Source organism: Dermacentor silvarum, chromosome 10 (genome assembly GCF_013339745.2).
Source record: "Dermacentor silvarum isolate Dsil-2018 chromosome 10, BIME_Dsil_1.4, whole genome shotgun sequence".
NCBI classification, from domain to species: domain Eukaryota; kingdom Metazoa; phylum Arthropoda; class Arachnida; order Ixodida; family Ixodidae; genus Dermacentor; species Dermacentor silvarum.
This window is the reverse complement of record NC_051163.1, coordinates 147,000,611-147,024,988: the sequence shown is the minus strand read 5'-3', so window position 1 is coordinate 147,024,988 and position 24,378 is coordinate 147,000,611. Positions and strand designations below refer to the sequence as shown.

The following is a 24,378-nucleotide window of genomic DNA, read 5'->3' as shown; positions in this document are numbered from 1 at the left end:
CTCCCGTCAATTTATATCCAGGAAAGCATAATTGCACCATGTCGAAACGAAGGCGGCTACGAAAGGCGCAAGAATCATCAGTGATGCTTTTAGAGCACCTCGCAACCGAGGGCCTTGAAGCTAGCAGCTCCGACGACGACGACGACGACCGCCACATTTATGCAAACAAGTTCGCCGAGTTGTTCGCCGATCATCTTGAAGTGCCGAAGGTCAAAGGCTATGTTCAGAAGGTAGTCAGTGATTATTCCGACAAACAGGTAACATTAAGTTCGGCCGCAAGGCAAAGTGAACTCACCTAATGTTCTTCTACAGTTTCGCAGCAACTTCCGCCTCCCGCGATCAGCCTGTAACCAGCTGGTCAAACAGTTCGAAGCGTCGGAATGTTTTCCGTCTGACAGGAACCATGGCGGTGTGCCCGTCAAATCGGCAGAGGAGCACATTCTCTCATTTCTCTGGTGAATGAACCGCATTTCTGATTTGTATGTTGAGATGAAGATCCAGTGTAGTACAAGCAGCAATATAATCAGCAAGCTTCTCTGAACTTTTTGTTTGGAGTAGGATCATCACTGTCTCCATTCATCGTGAAAAAAGTAGTTAATATAAAAAAAGACAGAAGAAGCTCTTCGCTTTCCAGTAGATGTTCAACAAGGCGGCTAACAAGCATGTCGAGCCTGGTGCCTATTAAGCATATGGCGATCCTTATTCTAATTTGCTGTTTTAATCAGTTTGAGCAGACGCTGCTTTACCTTATTGATAACAATGCAAACACGTGCTGTTTTATGTTCTGTTGATGCACGTAATGGCATACAGAAATACTCGTCATACCCCAAACGACAACACAGCACAAATCGAGTAGCAATGGGCTGGTTCCAGACCCATGTAATGCACACTCGAACACAGAGGCATGTAAAGATCATGCGATTTGTGCTTGCAGTTTTAAATTGTCTTATTTTAGTTGTTCAATAATGGGACCAAATCTTGGTTTACCTGCACTATATATCATCATCAGCCTATATTTATGTCCACTGCAGGACCAAGGCCTCTCCCTGCGATCTCCAATTACCCCTGTCTTGCGCTAGCTGATTCCAACTTGCGCCTGCGAATTTACTAACTTCATATATAGGCGCCCGCTGTGGTCTCAATAGAGGCCAAATAAGTCAGCTGTGGAGTTTGCACACACATGGAGTAGCTCCTGTTTGTTACCACATGTAGAACTATATTAGATGCAGGGCACTTCTTTCTGCAAGTAGCTGCTCTCCGTACTTTCATGTAAATTAAGCATGACAATCTTTCCATGTAATGGTCAAGCATAACAACTCATATGAAAATATTTTCTAGGTATGCTGTCAACAAGGCCTCAATGAGGGAGGTTGCTGTGCTTTTCAACATGGCAGAGTCTACGCAGTTTGCTGTGATTGATAGGGTGCTCGGCTTTCTTTGTGCCATTGCCCCAGACGTCATATACTTTGGAATGGACAAAGAGGCATTAGCCAGGGAATTCGAGAATGTGAGCTGTTATTTTGCCTTCTTATATTTTTTATCTGCATTTCAACATGAAGTATGTTAAGGGAAAACAATCAAATATGCATGAAGAAGCACGCCTTTCGAAATAATACAGAACTCCTTTTTTTGGTGACAAGTTGTAAACAGCAATAATAATAAAAGGGACTGTACACCAACTTGTGCAAAATGACCAATGCACGAGATATAATTGCAAAATGACATGGCTTCAATGATAAGCACTAATTCTCACTTCTAATTAGTGCATTACCATTAGATTGACAGCGGGAACTAATGTGCTGTTGTAAAACATTTTTCTAGCCTTTATTATGTATGTTCTTTATGGTTTATTCTGACTTCGCAATGACCTTTTCTTTTTGCAGCTTGCAGGGTTTCCGAATGTAATAGGGTGTATCGATGGCACCTATATTCCCATGCGCTGCCCAGTGAACAAGACAAGGTCTACCTATATAAACAGGCATGACCAGGTGTCATTAACAATGCAGGGCATCTGCAACTCCAAAGGCAGGTTCCAAGACGTCTTTACTGGCCCACCAAGCAAGGTTCATGATGGTCGTGTGCTGAAACTATCAACTGTTCAGCAAGATTTGCCCACACTTTGCCAGGTGAACATGTATCACATCCTTGGAGATGCCGCCTACCCAATTAGCGAACACCTTCTTACGCCGTTTAAGAATTATGGCAACATGATGCAAGCAAAGAGCAAGTACAATACTTGCCATGCATCTACAAGGGTAGTCATTGAAAATGCATTCGCCTTATTAAAGCAGAGGTTTCGTCAGCTTCGCTACATCGAATTCACCACAGTTGACAAAATAACACAGTTCATTGTAGGATGCTGCGTGCTCCACAACATATGCCTCGACAATGGCGACATAGATGTGGAGGATCTGTTGACCGACGAAGAGAGGGAAGAAAGAAGCCAGGATACACTGCTGCGCATCAGACAGGACCGCGCAGAGTTGGCTGCTAACAGGCAGCCACAGACTGACCGTGAAAATGTGCTTCGCCGTCTGGGTGAATTGAAAAGAAATGCTTTGGTGGGGCAGCTGTAGGTAACGAGGGAGAAAATAAAGGAATTGTTGGTCATTTATCTTGAACCAGAAAGAATGTTAGTGCTTTACTCGGTTTACTAATCCTGAAACATTTTTTCTCTTTTCTGAAGTGTGCAAGTTTCACACAAATTGATGTCATAGCAAAGACAAATTTTATTGCACATGACATACAGAGGCATGAACTTGTATATGCCACGCTTCACATGTTGTCTTCTTTTGCTGCAAGGTCTTTCAATGCAGCGATGTGCTCCCTGTGGAGTTTGAGCAGCTCTTGGTGCCTTTCCTCTCGTCTTTTCTCTCTCTCTTCCCTTTTTGCTTCTCGCTCTTCATTTATTTTTTGCATGTGCTCAAAGAAATACTTCATGTGCATCATTCGACCTGCATTAGGACGGCCTGCCTTGTGTGTTCCATTTCTTTTTGGTGCAGAGTCGGTAACTACGCTTGAAGGGGCGTCGAAAAATTCGGAGTTGCCTGACAGGTCAGCACAGTCAGCTCCTATAGGAATGTTGGCAGCACCTGTAAGAATGTTGGCGGGATCCTTGGCACCTTGAGCAGATTGAGATGTCTTGTATGTCACGGAGTGCACACCACGAAGAACTTCGGGCTGTATGCTGTCATCTGCTGCCCTTATTGCCGCAAATTCTTCTTCATACGACACCTGGCAGCGGGAATGGCCTGATGTTTTGTTATTAGTGTCTTCATCTTTCTTTCGCTTTGCAATTGTCTTGAATCGTGACTCGCACTGTGTCGGAGTCCTGTAAATATTCAGGATCTGAAGAATTTCCTTAGAAATATACTCGTACATAGCACGCTTGCAGCGGAATTTTTTCATGGGGCCTACTTTGGTTGAGTAGTGTGCATAAAGGTTTAATAACAGCCTTGTCTCGCCTTCTCCCCATGGTCCTGTTTACAGGAGAAAAAGAAAAGCCGGGTTATAACATTAGTAATATTTTTGCAAATGCTCGAATATTTTTATGTACTAGCAAAGCAAGTGAGGGGAGTAAATGGACATGCAAGCATTTTAATAATTGTCGCTGCAGGAGAACAGTAAGCAAAACCTTGTGACATTAGGGTCACAAGGCCTGGCTGTTTGAATTCAGCCTACAACAATGAGAAAGAAAAAGCGTTGCAACGTCATTACACCTACCGGAAGACGGGCTGTTCTCGCTGGCAGCAGTGGTGGCTTCCCCAAGCAAGACTGGGCTTGGTGCGTTACCTGTGATAAAAGATAGTTGAATGACACGGTATTAATAATTATTAGGAGTCACGAGCATCTGATGTAAACGCGTGTTCCTACACAAGACGCGTTCTACGAAGCGCATACACTCGGCGGAAAATGAATTATAAGCTGCTCAATTACGCAGACGAAGTTCAATTCCAACTGTCGCAGTTTTCTTTCCGTGCTGGTGGTGTAGCAGTGGCGATACATGCGAAAACGCCAGTGTCACTCATGGCATTCATTACTGAAGAAGGCTTAATCGGCGAAACACACTAGCAGACGACTTCGAATGAAATGTAAGCAGTGCTGAAAACCAGCGCACGCGCCTTACAGGAGCAGCAGATAACACACACAGCGGGTGTTACGCCTACTGCTAGTACATGAAGCTTCCGAGCTAAAGCTGTTAGTGTACCCTAATATTATAAACTGGAATTCACGTTAGCGAGATATACAGGCGCCTAAAAAGCAAGGTGCCGGTACAAAGTTTCACTAGCGGCGCGCTCCTTGTACAACACGCGCGAAGGGGCTGCAGCACAGTTCCAAACACTTGACGAACAAAAAACTTCTTTCGAAAGCTTCCGCTCAACTTACCGTCATGCATGGTGAGGAAGAGTGACTGCGCTGGGCTGAGAGAGCCGTCGCTGCGGTCAAGCACATCTGAACTGGACGACGCCATTTGTCACTGTCGCACAAGAATGTTTACACGGCGGCTTCCCGCGCTGCCTGCGCAGTGGCGCCACCGGCGCGCTGCTCCGAGATCGCTCATGCATTCGGTTGGTACACTGCGTCTCCCGCTCAGATTGCGGGCTCGCTCGCATCTGCAGACTCTGAGCCAGAGGACCAGAGCGGCCAACCGAATACGCCATTAAACAGCGTCGCTGTTAAACTTCCGATACGTCTTTCTATCGCTCATACGTACTATTAAAAGTGTTTTCCAATCGTGAAAGAAGCCCACGAATCCACGCCAAATTGACGCGCTAGTGGCCGCCGAGGCACTTTGCGTGTATTCGCGGGCTTCTTTCACGCTCGGAAAAGCTTTCATGTCTAGCACGTATTGAGCAACAGAAAACTGTATCGGGAGATTTTCATGTTGCTCTGCAATTTTGTCGTTGACACTTTTCTCCTAATTGTAATATTTGAAAAGTGCATTAATTGATTAGGACTAATTTTGTAATTAGGCGGGACGCAAAACAAGTTATCTGAGTATTTTCAAGCAACAGCAAACAACATTATTATGGTTCTGTCCAGCTACATGGAATTTGCATATTAACGCGATTGCGTGAAGGGCCCCCTGTCGCAGAAAATCCGGCGTCGGCGTGGATGTTGGCGTCCGTGGCGGAGAAAATCATCCCCAACCACCCCGACCGCATGGTCCTCCGCGTGGCGCAAGGTGTTAGCGAAGGAGAAACTAATCCCAAACCACCCCCACCGCGCAGACCCTCCACGTGGCGCAAGGTTCTGGTGAACAAAATTGAATTTATCACAGGAAATACGCCAGAAAAATGGTAAAGTACGACTTACCCACAACCTAGAGACATGGTGGCGTCGGATTGTAATTTGAATGTACGAGAAAACATAATTCTGTTACGAGGAAACTGAAACACAAACCCCTTTTCCAGCATTTCTACCATACCAACAACGGCGCGCTCGGGTAGGGTACTTGCGAAAATGCTATCCAGATGGCGCTCGCATCCTCGGCAGGTCAAATGGGGACTTCGCCTGCCTAATGCGTTTCGGACACGCGTGCGCGTTGGGGCAATATCAAACAATTATAAAATAATAAGAAAAGGTGTTAGGGCCTTCACGTTTTAATATAACACGATTATATTGCCCCTGAGATACATGGCATTTAGCAGTTTTAGATGGGGGAATACCCCGGTCTGTATTTTTTGCCAATCGGCGGCCTCTTTCCCGCTAAGTTGTGGGTGAGGCGGCGGGTATTTTCTGCACTATTTCACCGTGACCTTGGTGAGGTTGCATACCTACACTAATACATGTAACCTGGGAGTGTACTAAGCACCCTCATAGGCCAACTAATAATATCTCAATGGAGCAGTGGGAGGCAGAGCTCGCCCGTTCCGACTTGGCAGGACAAAAGTCCTTAATTAGGCGGCAGAGGCCAGTGGGGCCCTGGACTGAGGGGCTCCGACCACCACTGTACTTAAAATATTTTCAAGCCAAATAAAGTTTATATATATATATATATATATATATATATATATTATATATATATATATATATATATATTATATATAGCCCCTGAAAAAACGTCTTCCCAGCAATGCATTTCTGTTTCAATGTGAAGCTGACTTTAAGGGGATCGGTGTAAGCTTGGTCTTTGTAAGCTGGCTTTCCCACGTTCTGGGTTGCAGTGAAGTCCACTGAAAGAAAAATGCAATGCGAACGGGGTCCGATAACGCTATCGCTTTCCACTCTTAACGACGAAGGTTAAGCGTCCTCCCATTTTTGTTTTAGTTTCGCTCAGGTTACGGGGACATCCAATATTCGGCCGAAAATGTACAGTAATGAATTGTACACCGCGATGAAACTTTATAGGCTTGGCCAACGTACCTTTAAAAATGGTATGGTAGAGATCTTCAACGTTATAATTCATTTTCAAGATCATTGACATGTTTTCTGTAGATTGTCAGTTGTTTAAATGGGTTGAACAGGTGTGTGAAGAAAAATGGGTTTCAAAAAGAAGTGGGTTGAAGATGATACTAACACCTTGCTTGGAAACTTAGTCGTCGGCATGCAGCGATGTATATGCCTGCCGGGTGGTTTCCTTTATATTCGACGGCAAAAAGAAGCCACGTGCGGAGAAAGAAAGTTCGGTTACCCCAAACGTGATGGCTTTAAACCACTTTTCTCGGTACATGCAGAAAGCAGCAGTGGTACGCTAAGTAATGCACGTTCAAGGCGCCCTCTAGCACTATATGGAAAAGTATTTGCATCAGTGCATTCTCTCTTCTGTCGTCAATGTCGGAGCGAAAGGCGTGTTGCAGGAAAACACTCTTAAATGACCTCGGTATTTCCCACGAGTCATGACAAGCTACCGCGACCAAGCACATGTGAACGTTCTCTGCTTGTCGCTGATGACACAGATCGAGCCATATCTTTTATTTTAGAAATATAAAAGAAACTATTGGTGCATTTAGGGTGCGCCAGCTATACTTCTAGTCGCCTGAACGAAACAAAAATCAACGAGAAAAACCCTAGAACAAGTAAAATTCTGCAGATAAGTGGACTGAAATGGGAGCAGTATGAAGTTCGACGGTTTGAAATTGCACAAGCATATGTGAATAACCATACCATGTTGTTCTACGAACCTAGACGTCGAGAAGTTATTCCCGAGGGACAAACGAAAAATGACGTCTGACGAATTACCCTAAACAAGGCCCTGCAGTTGTTAATTGAAGAATAAAGAATGCTAATCCGAAAACCTTCGGTTCCGGTAGACGGCCGATAAATGGGCAATTTCATCAAAGTATAATAAGAGTGGCGTGGTTAGGTGAGTGGTAAACATGAACGAGAGTAAAGGTTGATGTACTAGCGTAACTGCGGAGAAACACACTAATTTAATGATAGCCAATGAGTAAGCGTATAGAAAAAAGTCTTGTTAGTTCCTGCTTATTGCATGTTCAAGACACTGGAACTAGTTCGTACAATCCGATTCAACCTCGAGAGCTTACAGTTACAATGTCTCAATCTCGACCTGTGCATTCTGAGTGAATGAATAGTTTTCTTACTGCCTCCGCTAATATACATCCGCCCATTACTTAAAGCATTTTTGCCACTCTTTGTGAAAGCTCATATGCTCACTCACCTGCACGACACAAGCATCATTTGTCTCACTAAAGAGTTGTTAATCCAAATAGCACAGCATCTGAATAGCGAACACACAATAGCGCAGAAGTGAACTTAATTAACAGGTACTGACGGCCTAGTTGCTGATCCATGATACTGATTCATGATTTTGGCCATGATTCAGCGCCTTTTTATGTCCTCATCATTCATGTTAGTGTGAACGTCTTTTTTGTCCAAGTGCGCTGCTTCACCAAAATTGCAGAAGTGTACTGATGTACCGGGAGACTTACCCATAAACAGCACTGCTGTTCCGACATCTTCTGAACACTTTGATCGGCATAGCGAGCCTGAAACGTTTGTGCTGCACGATTCTTCGCGCCAGAACAAAAATGTCATGAAGGCCGTCGTGGTCATTATGTTTCTACCGCCAAGCATGTGACACATGATGCCAGCAGATATGTTAGTCCAACACACTAGCGCAAGTAGTTTCGAGAAACACATCCTCACTATACGATCGGCACTATCGCTTCTGCTCACGGTTACGTTTTCCAGATATTCCGTTTTACTTCTACGTTAGTATACGTGGGCGCAATGCTAAAGCTGCACAGAATGAAAGAAGACAGAATCAAAGAATCAAAGAAGTGTGTGCCACCGCCACCACACGGCCCGTGAAAGTTACCGTCAGAAAGCGAGATGGCGACCAAGCCTCCGACCCAGCTGGCTGAGGAGTCAGCTCCTGCAACCATGGCGTCAGTCCACCGCTTCACGTACAGCTGCTGCCAGGCCACGGCTCCAGCACTCGCCACGAAGCACAGTAGCGCCAGGGGTCCGCACACGCCGCACAACCGGCCCAGGGCGCTCGCCACTTCCAATGAAGTCTACGCAACCAAAAGTCGTTACACCAAGTTTATCTTTTTCGCAAGAACTACTACACGGCCCTAGTCTCTGTGCTTAGCCGTGGTGCCTGCAATGGTGCTGGCGCACAGGTGGTGCTTGCGGATAATGACCAGAAAAAAAAGCAGAAGAACGCTGACCGGTGTCCTACAATAAAAATAAATTCTAAGCTCACGGGGGATACTTTCATCGGCTACACGTGCACGTCATTCTGCAGTGATGAAACATAGGCAAGTAAGCTGATTTATTTACGAATCTCTGATGGCAAAACATTCCGCGGCTATAGAAGAAACGTTGTAGCAATGCGGTGAAATTCACGCTGAGAAAGCAGCTTGACCTACTCCTGTGCTGCCGAGACTTACGGATGTCGCGCCTCCTGGAGGAGCTCTTAGTGAGGAGAGCTCCGTCGCCACACCCCGCGGCTCTACATTTCACGGAGCAAACGGGACACGTGGCGGGCTGAGTTTACAGCTGGATATGCGCCCGAATACGTGACGCCGGGGGCGAGAATATAGAGAATTAGTATTTGCGTGATTGTTCTTCATTGTTCGGGCTGTTTTCATATGCAGAGGCACAACGTAAAGTCGTTACACCAAGTTTATCTTTTTCGCAATAACTATTACACGGCCCCAGTATCTGTGGTGACGCGTGGTGTCTGCAATGGTGCTGGTGCCCAGGTGGTGCTTGCCGACTTTGTTCCGATGCTTACTTGACCTTTTTAAAAACGCCAAGCATTAAAGCTTAGTACGCCTTTAATTTTAGATCAGCAGATGTCATTCTCATCTTTCTGGGGCAATTCTTCCCGATCCCACAAGATTCTCTCTTGCTGTCGAGTTCATGCCTCCGTGCATTTACGCTGAGCTCTTTTTGTGAGGACGCTAAAATATAATAATACTTCTTGTGGTTTCAAAAAAGCGTACAGCTATTGTTGCGTAGTTATATTACCTTCCTTGCTATATAATTCTCCTTCTAGACATCCGCGCTCTTATTCGATCGTATGTGAAAATATTACAGCTCGAAGCGCCTAAAGGCGAAATTATTTTGCTGCTGTATTTTGTCTTGCGTAGGGAACTGCGACGGTACATTTCAACATTTTAGTGGGTTCTTTTGCAGGCGTGGATTCTTTCTTTCAAGTTCAGGTTGGACACTCTTATTAACAACATTGCGGACTTCTAGAGCTTAAAGCGGCACACAAGCTAAACGAATTCTAGATGTAAATTTAGTGTGGAGACCACGTCGATTTGAAACAATCAAAACGCGTGGTGACTTTTTTTTCAGCATTGTCGCCACTGCACACAATTTGCGATTTGTCGCACCCAATTTATGCATCCTACCTTTGACGATGTTATGGTTTCCTCTACTGTGACCCTTCCTTTCGCCTCATCCTGGTCCGAAGTGTCCTTGTCGTCGCTGTATTGAGAACATGAGCGACAAACCATTGTAAGCAAAGCACCCGTGTTTAGCCGGTTTACTTTTTGCTTTACGTACAACATTCTCTTGTAAGAAACGTCTGACGAAAGGGTGTAACAAAGGGCTACCTGGGCCGGACCTCGGTGCCAATTAACACCGTCACGTGGCTACCTCGCTTGGTTTTTGTTTTCGGTTTGCTTTTGTGACTCATTCCTCCTCTTTGGTTTGAGTTATCGCAATGATTTTAGTGTTACAACCTCAGTATTATGCTTAGCAGAAGCCAGGCAGGCAAATAACAATCACTGGACCCTCGTTGTTTTTTAGGGGGTCAGAATCACTCTGACGACACTGCTCGAGCAGCGTTGCAGTATCTGTGGCAGTTGGTTAAAAATGAAATACATCTGCCAATATTTTTTTACTTTGCAAGATTTGCCCTCAGGCATAAATCCGGATATATGGATGATACTACTGAAATATAATTTGGTCGAAAATAATTTCTATACTGTACCGGCCAGGTATTAATTGTTTGTATGAAACACGAAACGCGCTCTTGTTACCACGTTGCTGGGTACTTATGTTCATAAAACAAAAAAAGTCGATAATAAGTGCCGATATTAGAATGAACATGTGCTAGTGCTGCTTGCGAAAAAATGATTTACAGATTTTTAGAACGACAGAAAGTTGAACTAGTGGGTAGGGATTCATCGGTAAAGAAGGTAAGGCGTGAAGACACGGACACAAGAGGAGAGAACCAGACAACACAAACGCTGTGTTGTGACGTTTGGTTGTTATCTCTTGTGCCCGTGTCTGCGCGCCTTACCTTTTTTTCATGATTTATCGATATGGTTAGTATTTCACGATTGCTACGAGAGTTGAAAAACAATACGTTGCCCCTACAATATATGAGGGAAAGATATAGAATGCTTCTTGGATTAAAGGGCTTCGCCTTACGAATCTTTTCGAGTAAAGCATTTTAAAATTTGCCTGTAATCATGTAATTTTGGGCAGTAAATGTTGCTGCTGCCACGCCTCCACCGCCTTTCTCTTTTTTTACAGTTCGTACTGTTTCAAAATATGTGCGCCGCGCCCAGGCGCAGCTCTGTCAACGAGCCGAGTTGGTGTATCGGCATGACCACAATGTCATGACCATCATCATGTATTTACTTTATCATAATACCTGATGCTCTGGTCCTCAGCGAAAAACTGAATATGTGGCTTAACAGTGACTATGAACACTTGACAATTGCAAACGCGAACACGATGTACTTAGTGCAAAGTAACGAGATGCTTTGCGCATTCAACCTGTAAGTAGGTCCACGTTTACATAGAGGTACATTCGTCTTTGGAAAAGATACGGAGCAGTTTTTACAAGCATTTTTTTATAAACATACAAGCACTTTTTAGGTAGAAATCACAATCCGACTTGAAAATTACATAAACAAGAAAACACACGAGCATGGTGCCGAAGTAAATATCAACTGCTTGCCAATACAACCTCTATACTCTATACAAACAATACAATAAAAGAAAAACATCCAATCTGAGAGTAACCCGCTCCTCTGAGTGTTTAATAGGTAGGGGGCCTAAAAGGTCTTGTTGTACAACGTTCCTTCTGCCGCGCTGTCACTCTCTGAGGACACGTGATATGCATGCTATCTTTCTAGACTTCCAGATGTCGCCACCACGCCATCAGTGACGAAATTTTCCTCTCTTGCATTTGCTGGAACTATTGTTTATTCGTAAAGAAATAAATAGGTCAGTCGGGTCACCATCGTGCTTACTTTTACACAAATGTAAGAAATGAATTATGCAGGTGTAGGGCACTATTTGGAATCTGTGTGAAGCCAAGCGTTCGCGAAGCGGTTAATGATATTCTATAAATTTTCCCCTTTCATTGTTGCGTCACTGGCGTAAATGAAACTGGCGCTCTTGCGCATGCGTGTTACGCAATGTGACAACTCTTATATTGGCTCGCATGTGGCAGACCATATCCTATGTCTTAAGTGGCCAGTGCTATGCATTTTTTGCATTCATATGCGGCTTTCGGTGCGGCCCGCGACTACGACAAAGTAGTCCCTTAGGACAAAATAAAGTTTCTTGTTTGTCTATCTGTCTGTCTGTCTGTCGGTACGTGATGAATGGGAATGCCGACGTTGAGCACCGGAATTAGTCCGAGGACACGTTCGCCACAATTACATTGACGAAACTTGAAGTCGCAAGTTCGGTCTACGACCAGCAGTATGCTGTTTTCGGCACTGTCTTCGTAAACGTGAAGGGCACACTTTGGCCCTTCACTGCAAATGCCTCACGAGATATTTTTTTATTCGCCATTCTCATGCTTGTTGAGTGTTGAGTATGAGCCCTTACAGCAGTCTCCACGGAACTCTTTGAACCTTGTCGAAGTCCTCCGTGGGTCAATAGATGGGCAGTTTGCGAAAGACTGGGCTACACTACCTTACGCCGCTGGCTGTCGTCTGCCTGGCGTTGGCCTGCCTGGAGTCGGCCACCCGCACCGTGCGTGGTGTGTCCTTGTGCTGCAGCAGCTCGGAGACCGTGGCGAACACTGACGCGGTGCCGCCGTGCATGAGTACGAGACTGTCCATGTGCTTCAGGAGAGAGCCCTGGTTGCACACTAGAATGCGCGTCTGGAAGAGTCCAAGAGTGCCGCATGTAAGCATGTCTTTTGTGACTAATATTGTGGCACGTGTTTTGGGTCGTGGAACTAGAAAAAGGAATGCCGTTTGGAAAAAAAAACGCAAGAAAGTACATAAATGAAGCATTTGAACTTCATTTTCTCATCTGACATTCAAGCTAGTGCCACGAAATAAACAAACATTGAGTTTTGAAAGAATAGCTTATCATTCTAAACTGATTTAGTGTTTCTCTTTATTAGCTTCACTACACGATTGGCTCAACAATGCAAGTCAGAGCGCATTTAGCAGACACGCACACAGTAGCCACACATAATACATTGCCATGCAGGTGTGAAACGACAGACAGCAAAAAATAATAATACAGACGGAAAAGGGACACTAATGGGAAAAATTATTTGAACTTTATTAGTATATGATCCTATACCAAAAAAAGCCACCTTTACTGTGAGAGGCTTCATGAGCCAGAAAAGACAAAAAAAAAAAAAAAAACAGGTGGTGCCACCGCCTTGAAGTTCCCGCACCAGATCGCCGTGACGTGTTCAATTTTAGGGGCGTCTGCTCGTGGATGGTTAAATTTATAAACTTAAGAAATGACTATATTGTATGGTCAAACAACAAAAGGCTGAAATACACAATTTTTTAGAACTTTTAAGGTAGCCACGGCGGCCGAATTACGAAAAAAAGCCCATTGAAATCTGTCATGTCACACTGAAGTACCGGCGCCGGGTTGGAAGAAATTGATTGGAAGAAATTTTGCAAGAAAAGCGAGAAAGTGGTCTCTTGGACGTAATTTTCCGTCTAGTTATCAACCTACTGCTGCGAAATGGGCAAAATTGAGTTTTCAGAGAATAGCTTACGAGTACAAACATATTTAGTATTTTTCTTTAATGTCCCTAATGACTGTTGGATTGCAGACTATAAACACTTTACAACCTTAAGGCTGCTGGGTTGTTCCATGGCTAACATCCCTACCTTTAGGGCTATAAAAATTTTTCTCGTACATGACAACGTACTCCAAATACACGATCGACGAGAAGAGGAGTACTTGAAAAGCATTTATTCGTTCTGGCCACTAGGGGTGTAGAGAAGTATCTGACACAACAATTTGACAGTGATAGCTAGTGAAGTGTTTATAATGCACTATTCGTGTCGTTTGTCGCAGCTGTGACCATTTTACAAGCTAGAAGGAGTCGGCAAGACTAAAACTGCATTTGTCGCCACTAACCACCATCGATTCGATCTTACCCCCTAATCCTGGGGGTTTTAGCCATCGGAAAACCGAGCACCACTCATACATCCATAAAAGTGTTCAAATGTTTAGCTTGATACATGGTTATAGCGTAGTCTGCCAGCGGCACGTAACTTTCGTAACAGGCCTGTGGCCTCAGTGGGGCTTCCTTAGAAGGTTACTTAGTGAAGAGCAAAGACTTCGTATACAGTATACATAGGTATATATAGGCCGAGTGCACTGTAATATAGTATACACCCTTGAAATGCATAAGGTAGTAAATCGGTCTACAACATACCATATATCACGCAACATACCACACCCGGCCTTACACCCGAACAGGGTCTAAGCGTGTGAGTCATGAATTAATGTACGCACTTATTCACTGTGAAGGGTGTAAATTATCTCACAGTGTTGACTATGCATACATGCATGGTTCCGCACGAACCGTGTTTCGGAGCAGCCCGTTCTTGCCGATGACATGCTTGAAGACCCTGGCGGCCACCGTGGGATCGAGTGCGCTGAGTGGGTCGTCGAGCAGGTAGATGTGCGATCTGCTGTACACGGCACGCGCCAGCGAGATGCGTTGCTTCTGGCCACCGCTCAGTGTCTCGCCCTGATGCGTTGCGCACCACCGACGAGGATGTGAAAGACAGCAGCATGGATTAGTGTAGCAATGATGCCTAAATGACGTGTTTCCCGAGCACACTACCGCAGATAATTAATAAAATGTGTCGCTGGGCTTCTTGGTTCTACTGCTGAAGTGAACTTGCGCTAGAACGTGAATAGAATACAGGCGCATTTGGTCGGCCCCGTGCCCGCGAGCTTTTGCTTCCTAGCATTCCAATTCTGAGTAAGATCGGACCCTACGCTTGGGTGTGAGTTAATAGAAGCTATTTAGACAGAATGAGAAGAGCTGTATCGATGACATGTCTCCGCTGTAGCACAACAATGCACAAATTCTTTTCCAAAGAGTGTTTCGAATTCATTGTTATGCTCCGCAAGAGGACTATGGTGCTCCTTGCCAGTTACACAGGCGTGATGTGCTCACATTCCTTGTTTCCTTGGATGTATTCCATCTGGCCCTGGCAAATTTTATTGGCGAGTTGGCGATTTTCTTGTGTCTACCTTGCTTTGTTCTGTCTGAGGCATGCGCTTGTGAAGCCAGCATGTAGATATTTACATTTGCTGTAATAGCTATTATGATATTGCACGGGTATGATTCGCATGTGCACATGTCAACTTGTGAGCTTTACCAAAGGCGCTCGGTTTGCAGCGCTCACAGCTGACGATGCTCTGACCAGGATGAGCCTCCATTTGTACACCGGCTATTATTACGTGTTTGGGAGGGCTGCCTATCATTTTCATTTTTTACGCTTGTTTTCTCGAGCCATAAGAACGTTCTACATCCATTTTAGGCTTCCATATTTGCACTGTCGTAATACACGTAGCATCTTTATAGGAAGACGCAATGTGAGCGTGAGTCGATCATGACAGAGACCTGATCGCCAAAATAGCCGGTGTTTTCAGTGTTTACTACACCTGAACGTACATCATTCACTTTTTGTGGGCCAGCATTGGCACGCGGCAAGTATTCGTGTATCTGTGCTTGTGCGCTCTGTTTAACACACCGAAGCCGACATAGACATTGATTGCCAACGTTTTTGATAATACACAGAGAGGAAATAACCCTGACAGCTCTCTGGGATGAGCACGCCTCACAATCTGCCCCACTATTATATGTTTCTCACCTTCTCTCCGACCTCGGTCAGGTCACCGGCAGGGAAAGTGTTAAGGTCATTCAGAAGTTCGCAAGCCTTGATCACTCGTGCGTACAGAGCTGGGTCAAACCGTTTCCCGAACGTGATGTTGTCTCTGACGGTCATGTTGTATATCGCCGCCACCTGGGACACGTACGCAATGGACCCCTGCAAATCCGAATGAATGAGAAAAAAAACAAAAGAAAACGGATATGCACGGCTATGTCATCAAAGCAGTAATTCTGCCTCTGGTGGATTTCCAGACACTGTCTTCAAATGCATTATGTAGTAAATTATGATGCCCGTGCTTTCTTATTATTCTGCATTTGCATGTGGACAGTTGAAGGTGACCAATTGTGGATGCGTGACGTGAGGTGTTTGTGGGGATGGAGGCAAAACAGCAGGCGAAAACAACCATGGCTTGGCGACGACAAAGGTTGCTTGACAGTGACAATGATATTGTGACGTCGGCGACAATTACATGACTGCATATATATTGTAGTCTGGCAAAGAAACGTTACAAGCTGTTTCGTTGCGATCGCGGCCGATCCCGAAGGAGATGCGATGTCGGGCACAAGACATCGCACAGTATAAACAAGGTCGTCAACAGGGCAGACGTTGGGCTGCTGTTCTTGCCCCACACAAGCTTCGTAGCCTGTGCCAAAAATCCAACCGGGAGACCGAGTCAAAAAGAAGTTGCGAAAAAAAGCTTAGAAAGCAGTCCGTTAAATGCCGTGACAATGTGGTTTACAAAATCTTCCTTTCATGCGGCCTTTTCTGTGCCGGACGAATAGGGCGCTGTGTGAACGACCGCAGGCGCGAACACTCACATAAGGTCAGCAAGCAGGCAAGAAGTAGCCATTTGTCACTGCATTGTGTTAACCGTGACCGTGAGTCACTTTTTAAAGATTGCACCATAGTATTAAAATACAATGAGGAGCGGGCATGTCTGATATCAGAAATGTTTCACATTTAAAGTAGGGGTGATGAGCGCGCAAGCATGCCTTTCATTTTACTCCTTCTGAAGGTTACATCTATCCTATATGAGAGCGATTACGCTCATATTAGTCAATCGCATGCTCCCTTTCCGTGTTTCCTGTTTTTCTTGCACAGTGGTACATTATATTTATCCTGCTTGAAAGATTGAACATTTGGGTGTTAGTCAGCGCCCTTGTCTGTCCCTTCCTAACATCTTTTTTTGCGTTGTTTCTGCTATAGTCATGAACCAGCCAGTCCAAACGCACATGCTTCTGCAGTAAGCATATGTCTTTGCTAATAGTTTTGCTTTCGCTATGATCATTTGTTCGTGCCGAGCTACTTTCGGCAGCAAGCTTTCAAGACACCCTGGCAGGCCTAACATCCGGTCTGTAGGTGAATCAGTCGTAGGATTACGTTAAAATAATGAAGGTTACTGTCCCTAAATTGTACTTTGGTCTATGAGGGCTACTACGGGTGAGTAGACCATAGGAATATAGGAAGACCACCTGCTGGAAAATAATTTCGCGACGCCGGGCTCAGCAACAGAATGTTGTGTTCACTTATATGTAGCGGTAGTTTTATTAGCGGGATTAAACAGCCGAAATGGAAATTTTCTTAACTTTTGTTTTCCCTGATTATGCTTCTAATAATACTCAACCAACGTTGGAAACTTTATAAAAAATACCCCTGTCAGCAATGGAAATCTCGGCAATGCATTTACTGTGTGCGCCCCGCTACTTCCATTTCCAACAGATCTTCTACTCCCCAAACAGAGGACCGTTTAAGGACTCTTAAACTCTTAAAAAATACAATTTCAGTATTTTTTGCACTGAATCGGATTCAACTGCTGCAATACGGTCATCTTCAACGTCCATTGTACTCTAAGGACATTGAGTAGATTGGGTTTTGCGAGAGACCATTGACATTTCAGAAACTCTTAGGGTGGTCTCGCGCTTTAGAGGTAGTTCCGAAAGTATGGTTTAAAAGCTTGTGTGTTATATTAAGTCTTTGTTGCACTATTCCGTGAATAACATCTAGTAAAATAACGTTTGATAATTACTGTTTGGCTACCCGCCAGCAACAACAGCTGCGCATATAGCCAGACACAAATATGAGCTTGCTCAATGCTTCGTCGTGCGTGGGTGTTGGCGCCCTCGTGTTTCGCGTGCTTTGTGCACCACGATTACGCGACGTTTTCACCTAACCTTGTTTCCCTACAACAACAACAGCAAATACATTGAAGAATTGTGCTGTTCGTTTGAACACTTTAGCTCTGCTTATGCTCAAGCCGAGTTTCGGTTGTAGTCGGTTATATGTGATCGGTTACAGCCGAAACTCATTTTCAGCGTAATATATAATCGACTACAGCCAGAACTACGCTTGAGCATAAGCAGAGCTAACGCCTTTAAACGAACATTGCAAATTATTAAGGTTGCTGACCATTAGAACTATCAAGGCGCATGTTGTTTTAGTGGGGCATGGCCATGGACCACAAACGGAGTAGCCGGCACGACCATTGTTCTTATGTTTAAGGGGACGTGCTAGTCAGTGCGTACCGACGTGTGAAGGGTGCCTCGAGTGCGATGCATGTCACCCAATATGGCGGACAGCAGAGAGGATTTCCCGCTGCCAACGAAGCCTACGATGCCCACCAAGGAGCCGGGCGCTGCTCGGAAGGTGACGTCCATGAGTGAGGGCTCGCTGAGCACCGGAGAGGAGGAGTGGGACGAGTGCTGCGTCCACGAGAAGCTGCACTCAGACAGCATCACTTCCCCTGCGTGCGCAGCGATAAAAGTTGGCAGGTGTTACCCCTCGTGAATTCTATGCACAACCGAGACAGCAAAATTTTCTATATCGTTGCATACTGTAGGTCATTGTCATTATGGTAATTGTTATTATCGTCATCGTATTTACATCCTATTAACCGATGTCAGCTGGTGTGAAGGCACACGAAGCCTACGCCTTAAAATTTCTCTAGAAAATTGGCATATCAAATGACACTAACATCAACCTGTCCTCGATAATTTTAATTACACCGCAATAACACAGCAGTCATCGAAAGAGGACACGTCATTTCTGAACTGCCATATGGCAAATTTCCCATACGACCGCAACAGATTGTTCGTGGGATTGACGGGGCAGAACAAGTTTTGTTGAGTGTATGTCTTGAAGGCTGCCTTGGCCTCGCAGAAAGTGAATCATGGGTCATTCGTACTGCATGTAATGCTTTTTTTTTCGGATGGAATATGTTTCCTTTGTTGTTACACCTGTTTTCGGGTCTTCGGTGTGGTTCGGCATTCACCGTCGTTACAAAGAGGCCTATTCAAAAGGCAAATACCATCGTGCAACCGAGTTCCGGTGCAAGTTCCTCGCCGAGTACCAACTATTAAAATAATTTAAGACGCACGCGATGCCACACCAGATTTTGGGGCGTTTGAAGGTTCAGTTGCTGTGGTAGAGCTTTCGGAAAGGACAGTCCGCCTCTTCGCCCACCTTCCTCCCCCCCGTGGCGGATGTGGGAGATGCCTCCGGCACCGGGAGAGACGAATGCACTTGTGCCACTGGTGACAGTACACGTATGACGAATCGACGCACATGTATAGCCACCCATATTACCGCTACACTTGTGCACGTTAATAGCTCTGTTCTCTACAGAATTATGCAACGAAGCAACCAAACGCTGCCAAGCTATCCTCTCTATGACAAACATACGCCTTTAAGCGCATCATTCATTTAAGAAAGCGAATAGTTTTATGGAAGCTTTCAGCTATTCGCTGACATTTACAATCGTTGTTGGTGGTTCCTACAGAAGTTTCGCTCACGTAGCTCACAGTGAATGCTAGTCAGTTCTTTTTCCTCATCTTAATGTACTTTTCTCCTTCACCCAATCGCTGGAAGATAACAGGTTCAAAAAATTATGGGGCTTTACGTGCCAAAACCACGATCTGATTATGAGGCACGCCGTAGTGAATTGAAAAAAAACCAGTCATAAGACGAAGGACAGAGAAGAGACAGCGGCACACACGACTGACTGGTCGTCGTGTGTGCCACGCCTCGACTGTGTGGACAGTCATCGTGTGTGCCACGTCTCTTCTTTGTCCTTCGTCTTTTGAGTGGTTTTTACTATTCAGTATGTACCAACTGACCCAGACAGCTACTCTACTGCACGCCGTAGTGGGGGACTCCCGTAATTTGAACCACCTGGGGTTCTTTAACGTGCACCTAAATCTAAGTACACAGGCTGTTTTCGCATTTCGCCCTCATCGAATGCGGCCGCCGTGGCCGGGATTCAATCCCGCGAACTCGTGCTCTGCAGCCCAACACCATAGCCACTGAGCAACCACGGAGGATAAGATAACAGGTTCGGTATTCTGGTAAATATCCGTATTTCATTGCCAATTTACGCTTTCTCTCCCAGACTCTTGTTCTGCATGTCTCCCGTAGTACCGGTTACATGCGTTTGCTCACTATTTTCTTAGTGGAAACTTCACCGTGTGGCATAAAACGTGTGAAGCAAGCATATGATATGCTCATATATGGCGTGTTGTGGTCGATGAGGTCCTACAGGGATCCTACACATCCGAAGCTGGAAGTCAGGTGAGTGGCTAGGATGTAGCCCCACTTTTGATGAGCCCAGTCTGGCGCAACTACAAATGAGTTGCGGTAGATCTGCAAGGGCAGATGGCCAGAAGCGACAACTCGTACGAAAGGCAGGCTGACGGTCCGCAGCTCAAAGATAGGTTGCATGTGGCGTCAATGGCGCACCCGCACGGCTCCTTTTTAATGCAAATTTCTCGCGGCTACAGAGACCAGGTGGGAGGTCGGGTGGGAGGCCCACACGAATTTAGTAATACGGCGTTGTCAATCCACAACCCCCCCCCCCCCCCCCTTCCTGTCTCTAAGCGTTCCACTTGTCATTTTCTTAGCTGCCGCTCGTCGTGATTCGGGATTATAGAGAGCTTTAACTTGTCCGCAAACGTATTACCTTTTCCCGAATACTAGGCTACCGGAGAGGTAAACGACAGCAACAGTGCTGCTAGCGTCATCGTGCGGCACAGAGGTGAACTAGAGAGGACACAAATGTATTATATTTCGGTGGCATTCCGTATTCTGCGTAACTATGTAGAACATCTGTATCGACCACGTAGCGACATATTGTTTACCTGCAATATTTTAACCAGTTTACTTTGGCAAGCACATTCACGAAACACAAAACCTCTTTAAACATATTGTACGTCGAAAAAGTGCCACAAGATATCGCTGCCAGTGACGCTGCTGCAGTCAACAGCTACGCTAATCCGGTATTATGCAAAGGGTAATACGTTTACGGACGAGCTAAAGCTTTCTATTGCTCACTGAATTGAAAAATAATGCAGAATTGTTGCGCTACAAAGGCAGATGATGCTGCAGCACACTGTCGTGCCTGTTAGGGCAGGCATTTATTTGCCAGTGACAATCCGAACTTTGTTGGCTTTCCAATAGGTGCGCTGGACGCATATTGAGGGTATGTGTCGAGCTTCCCCGTTGGCTTGTGTCTTTTCTGAAAGTTAGTATTTTTTTAGGTGTCGGGAAAACTCAACGGCGAGAAGGCACGTGTGTATCACCGTTTTCTTTGGTCTTACTATCCTCATTCGCTGCCTTTTGATGGAATCATCCGCTAACAGCCGTCATATCACATGCGACACAGTGATAATTTAGAGTACAGAAAAAAATCAATGTACTGGTCCACTCGAACAAGTCCAATACGTACCTCTTCCTGTTAAAAAGAAACTAAAAAATGGATCCATAGAATTCAGAATGCCATCTCACACCTGACGATTTTTTACTGTTTTTGTAATCCGTTCTTCTTGCCAGAACGGCAGTAAAACATCCCCTTCACTATCAACCTGTTGTTTCGCTACCACTAACACTCTGATTGTGAAACGCTTCGACTTCCCTCACTATACTGTACGGCGATTCTCCTCCTCCATTGTGTGAGGGTACATCCAGATGTAAAAACTGTGCCAAGGCAAGTCCCTACAGCTGCCAAACTGTCAGAACAAAGCTCCGTCGAACGCAATGGTCAATACTCGGTAGCGCAGAAAATCATCCTCATCAGCCTATTTATGTCCACTGGTGGGACATAGGCCTTTCCCAGCCACTACCATTTACCGCTGTCCTGCGCCAGCTCACAGCATCATGCGACTACAAATTTCCTAATTCCATCATGCCCCATAGTGATCTGCCATACTAGGCTGCTCTTCCATGTTCTTGGCAATCTGTTCACCCGCCGTGGTGGCTTGTCGGCTATTATTATAGCTGCTGAGCACGAGGTCACGTGATGTCCCGACAGCGGCTTCATACAAAAGGTAATCCCTTTTGACCAGGTGGTCAAAATGTATCTGGAGGCCCCAACTACATCGGGCCTTCTAATCGCATTGTTGTTCTGGCACGTATAATCCCAGATTTTTTTGGCCAGTCATTCTGTTGCCAAAAAAAAAACGGACAAAAAAGAACCGGACAGAACCGGACGGGACTGACACTCGTGCAAGCTTGCGGTGACAAGTTCGGAATCTATGAAGCAACTAGCCCAACATCATAGTCTGCTCAGAAACATTTTACTACAGCTAACGTTGCACGTTGGGCTTGTTGGTACAACATGATGGAGGTAGAAGGCCGAGCGCCAGACGTGCGTGTTGCCTGTGTTCCTCTTCTTGTGTCATGTTTCCGATGCGCTACGCCTTTTACCTCCATCATTTTACTACAGTGACGCTCAACCACTCCACCCTCGAAAATGACTACACTTACCCTTTAGGATTGCAGGGTCTTTGGAGTCCTGGGGACGTACCTCCTGCTCTTCCTCGGTGCAGAACTTACATATCCGTCTCAGACCGAGTGACACCTGAAAGGACGGTCTTAGTTTACTAACGTCTTCAGTGCAATAAGTGTTCAACTTTTTAGCTCAGAAGACCGTGCCTGAAGTACGACAGTGGGCTTTGGCTTCCTGTAGTTTCTTGTGTGTTGAAAACTATGCTTTTACTGAGGATATACAACGAAACAAGGTGACCCTTTTAATCAGCCAAGTGCAATCTTTATGGCAGATACACATAGATGGTCTATTGGAGGACATAAAACTATACATACGTTCCACTATTTAAAAAGAACGGAGTATGGTGTTCAATGAACACCGTCAAGCATGTGAAGATTCCAACGCTTCAGGGGATGCTGGTGTTTTATATGCGGCAAATTATAAACGCGCCCTATCAGAGACGAATATCAGCTGACCATGCGAGGGCCAACCAGATCGCATCTACGTCTCACTTGGTCGTGTAGCCTGCATGATTGTAACCACCCATTCATTAAGCTCATCACACCACCCCGCATAATCCGCTCATCATCAATATTCTGCACATCTTAACCGGCTAATCTGCTCATGTTTTATTTTAACATCACGCTCATTAAACTAAGCATTAAATTACTGTTATTTTATTGTTAATGATCTACGTCTGATTAACGAAGATCCACTGACGATCTCTTTTGGAAGAACGTGCCTTTGAAATGGACTCGATAAGATCGCTGTTTGCAGCAAAGTTCCCTGCCACCAGGTCACGCGGTAGTACACTACCGCGTAGACTAATGACCCCGTGTACTCTCTTTCATCATGCTTACGCCTGTTGAAACATCACACAATTGCGTTTTCTGTGATTGAAGGGCACTGATGAGAGGGGGTGTGGTGTGCGCACAATACGGCGCGTGTTTGGCTTCATCGCTGTTAGTACTCTTGGCGCAAATGACACCGCTTCTTTCTAAATATTTATCTTGTCTGTACTAAGCTTATGTATAAGTACCTTGTATTTCGACACTAAAGAATATCAGGACATGCCTCCCGTCTTTTGCCTCCAGTGGCTTTCTGGTGCTCTAAACAATCGGTAGGGCAGGACCAAATAACCGCTTCTAACAAGACGTTCAGTGAACACGCTCACATTTCCACGCACACTGGCTCGCACACACACAAATACACACTCACATAAGTCTATACATATGCGCGCGCGCGCTCGCACATACACCACACGCAGACATACACATACACACACAGCTGCGGCACCAAATACGCATTTATATAAAAACGTTGCGAGGCGAGAAGGTGGTAAAAACTTCCGACGCTGCTCGACGAGTTTCCCGTTCTGATCTCGTCGAAAACCTCCGAGCCGCCCCCAGAGGCCCTGGCAACAGTCACCAACGCCGCGCGCGTTCGGTGCGAACGCGGGCAAAACGGCGACGGTATCGACAACAGTTGTGCGCGTTGCTGGTGCTGCTGCATGTCCACGTTTATACAACTGATACACGGCCGCTGGATAAAAAACGTTGTCGCAGTTTCACCTGAAAGGCGAAACATCAATTGCGATAGGAAATTTATAGAGAGCTATACGGAGTAATGATAGTAGCTTTATCAGCTGTATAAACTTGGACATGCAGCAGCACCGGCAACACGCAAAACTGTTGTCGACGCCGTCGGCGTTTTGCCCGCGTTCGCTCAAAATGCGTGCGGCGTTGGTGACTGTTGCCGGAGCCTCTGATATAAATAGGCACTTGGTGCCGCAGCTAAACGTCGCCTCCCTTCCCTCCCCCTCCCCTCTACCCCTCCCTCACGGCCTCTCGCGCGTCGGAAGAAGGCGCGTTTGCTCTACATATATGGTGATTGTAAAGGAGGAAAGAGACGCTTACTTCTGCAGCCCTTAAGCGAGCACGGCGCAGAACGCGCGTTTGTTCTGCGCCGTGCGTTCACTCCCCGTGAAAGCGCGCGCCCCTCGCGCCCTTTCACTCGCACATGCAGCGTTCGGCGCGCGGCGACGATTTCATCTCCATTGACGTC

At 45.6% G+C, this 24,378-nt stretch overlaps 2 protein-coding genes and 1 long non-coding RNA gene across 5 annotated transcripts in view; 1 reads left to right on the top strand and 2 right to left on the bottom strand.

Annotated features, from left to right (window-relative positions):
• LOC119431054 (ATP-binding cassette sub-family C member 3) overlaps positions 1 to 24,378 on the bottom strand; it is a 121,440-nt gene that overhangs the window by 24,979 nt on the left and 72,083 nt on the right. For both annotated transcript variants that reach the window (XR_007463742.1, XM_037698518.2), the window contains exons 13-19: positions 22,314 to 22,407; positions 18,083 to 18,300; positions 15,540 to 15,716; positions 14,237 to 14,404; positions 12,361 to 12,551; positions 9,831 to 9,906; positions 8,282 to 8,480 (exon numbers count right to left, since the gene is read on the bottom strand). Coding sequence is in view for 1 of the 2 variants with exons in the window: in XM_037698518.2 (XP_037554446.2) it covers positions 8,282 to 8,480; positions 9,831 to 9,906; positions 12,361 to 12,551; positions 14,237 to 14,404; positions 15,540 to 15,716; positions 18,083 to 18,300; positions 22,314 to 22,407 (1,123 nt within the window). In the remaining variant the exon portion in view is untranslated. The remainder of the gene's footprint in view (positions 1 to 8,281; positions 8,481 to 9,830; positions 9,907 to 12,360; positions 12,552 to 14,236; positions 14,405 to 15,539; positions 15,717 to 18,082; positions 18,301 to 22,313; positions 22,408 to 24,378) is intronic.
• On the top strand, positions 290 to 2,591 carry LOC119431055 (putative nuclease HARBI1). Of its 2 annotated transcripts, XM_049656824.1 has the most exons (3): positions 290 to 455; positions 1,339 to 1,507; positions 1,884 to 2,591. In XM_049656824.1, the coding sequence occupies exons 2-3, from the start codon at positions 1,361 to 1,363 to the stop codon at positions 2,574 to 2,576; spliced, it is 840 nt and encodes a 279-aa protein (XP_049512781.1). In that variant the 5' UTR covers positions 290 to 455; positions 1,339 to 1,360; the 3' UTR covers positions 2,577 to 2,591. The 2 variants fall into 2 exon arrangements, with proteins under 2 accessions (XP_049512781.1, XP_049512780.1); XM_049656823.1 differs by lacking the exon at positions 290 to 455 and having other exon boundaries at positions 1,135 to 1,507.
• Positions 2,712 to 3,860, bottom strand: LOC125940539 (uncharacterized). The gene is made up of 2 exons (XR_007463743.1): positions 3,724 to 3,860; positions 2,712 to 3,479 (listed from the first exon to the last, which is right to left on the bottom strand). It is a non-coding gene; the product is annotated as an uncharacterized LOC125940539 (long non-coding RNA).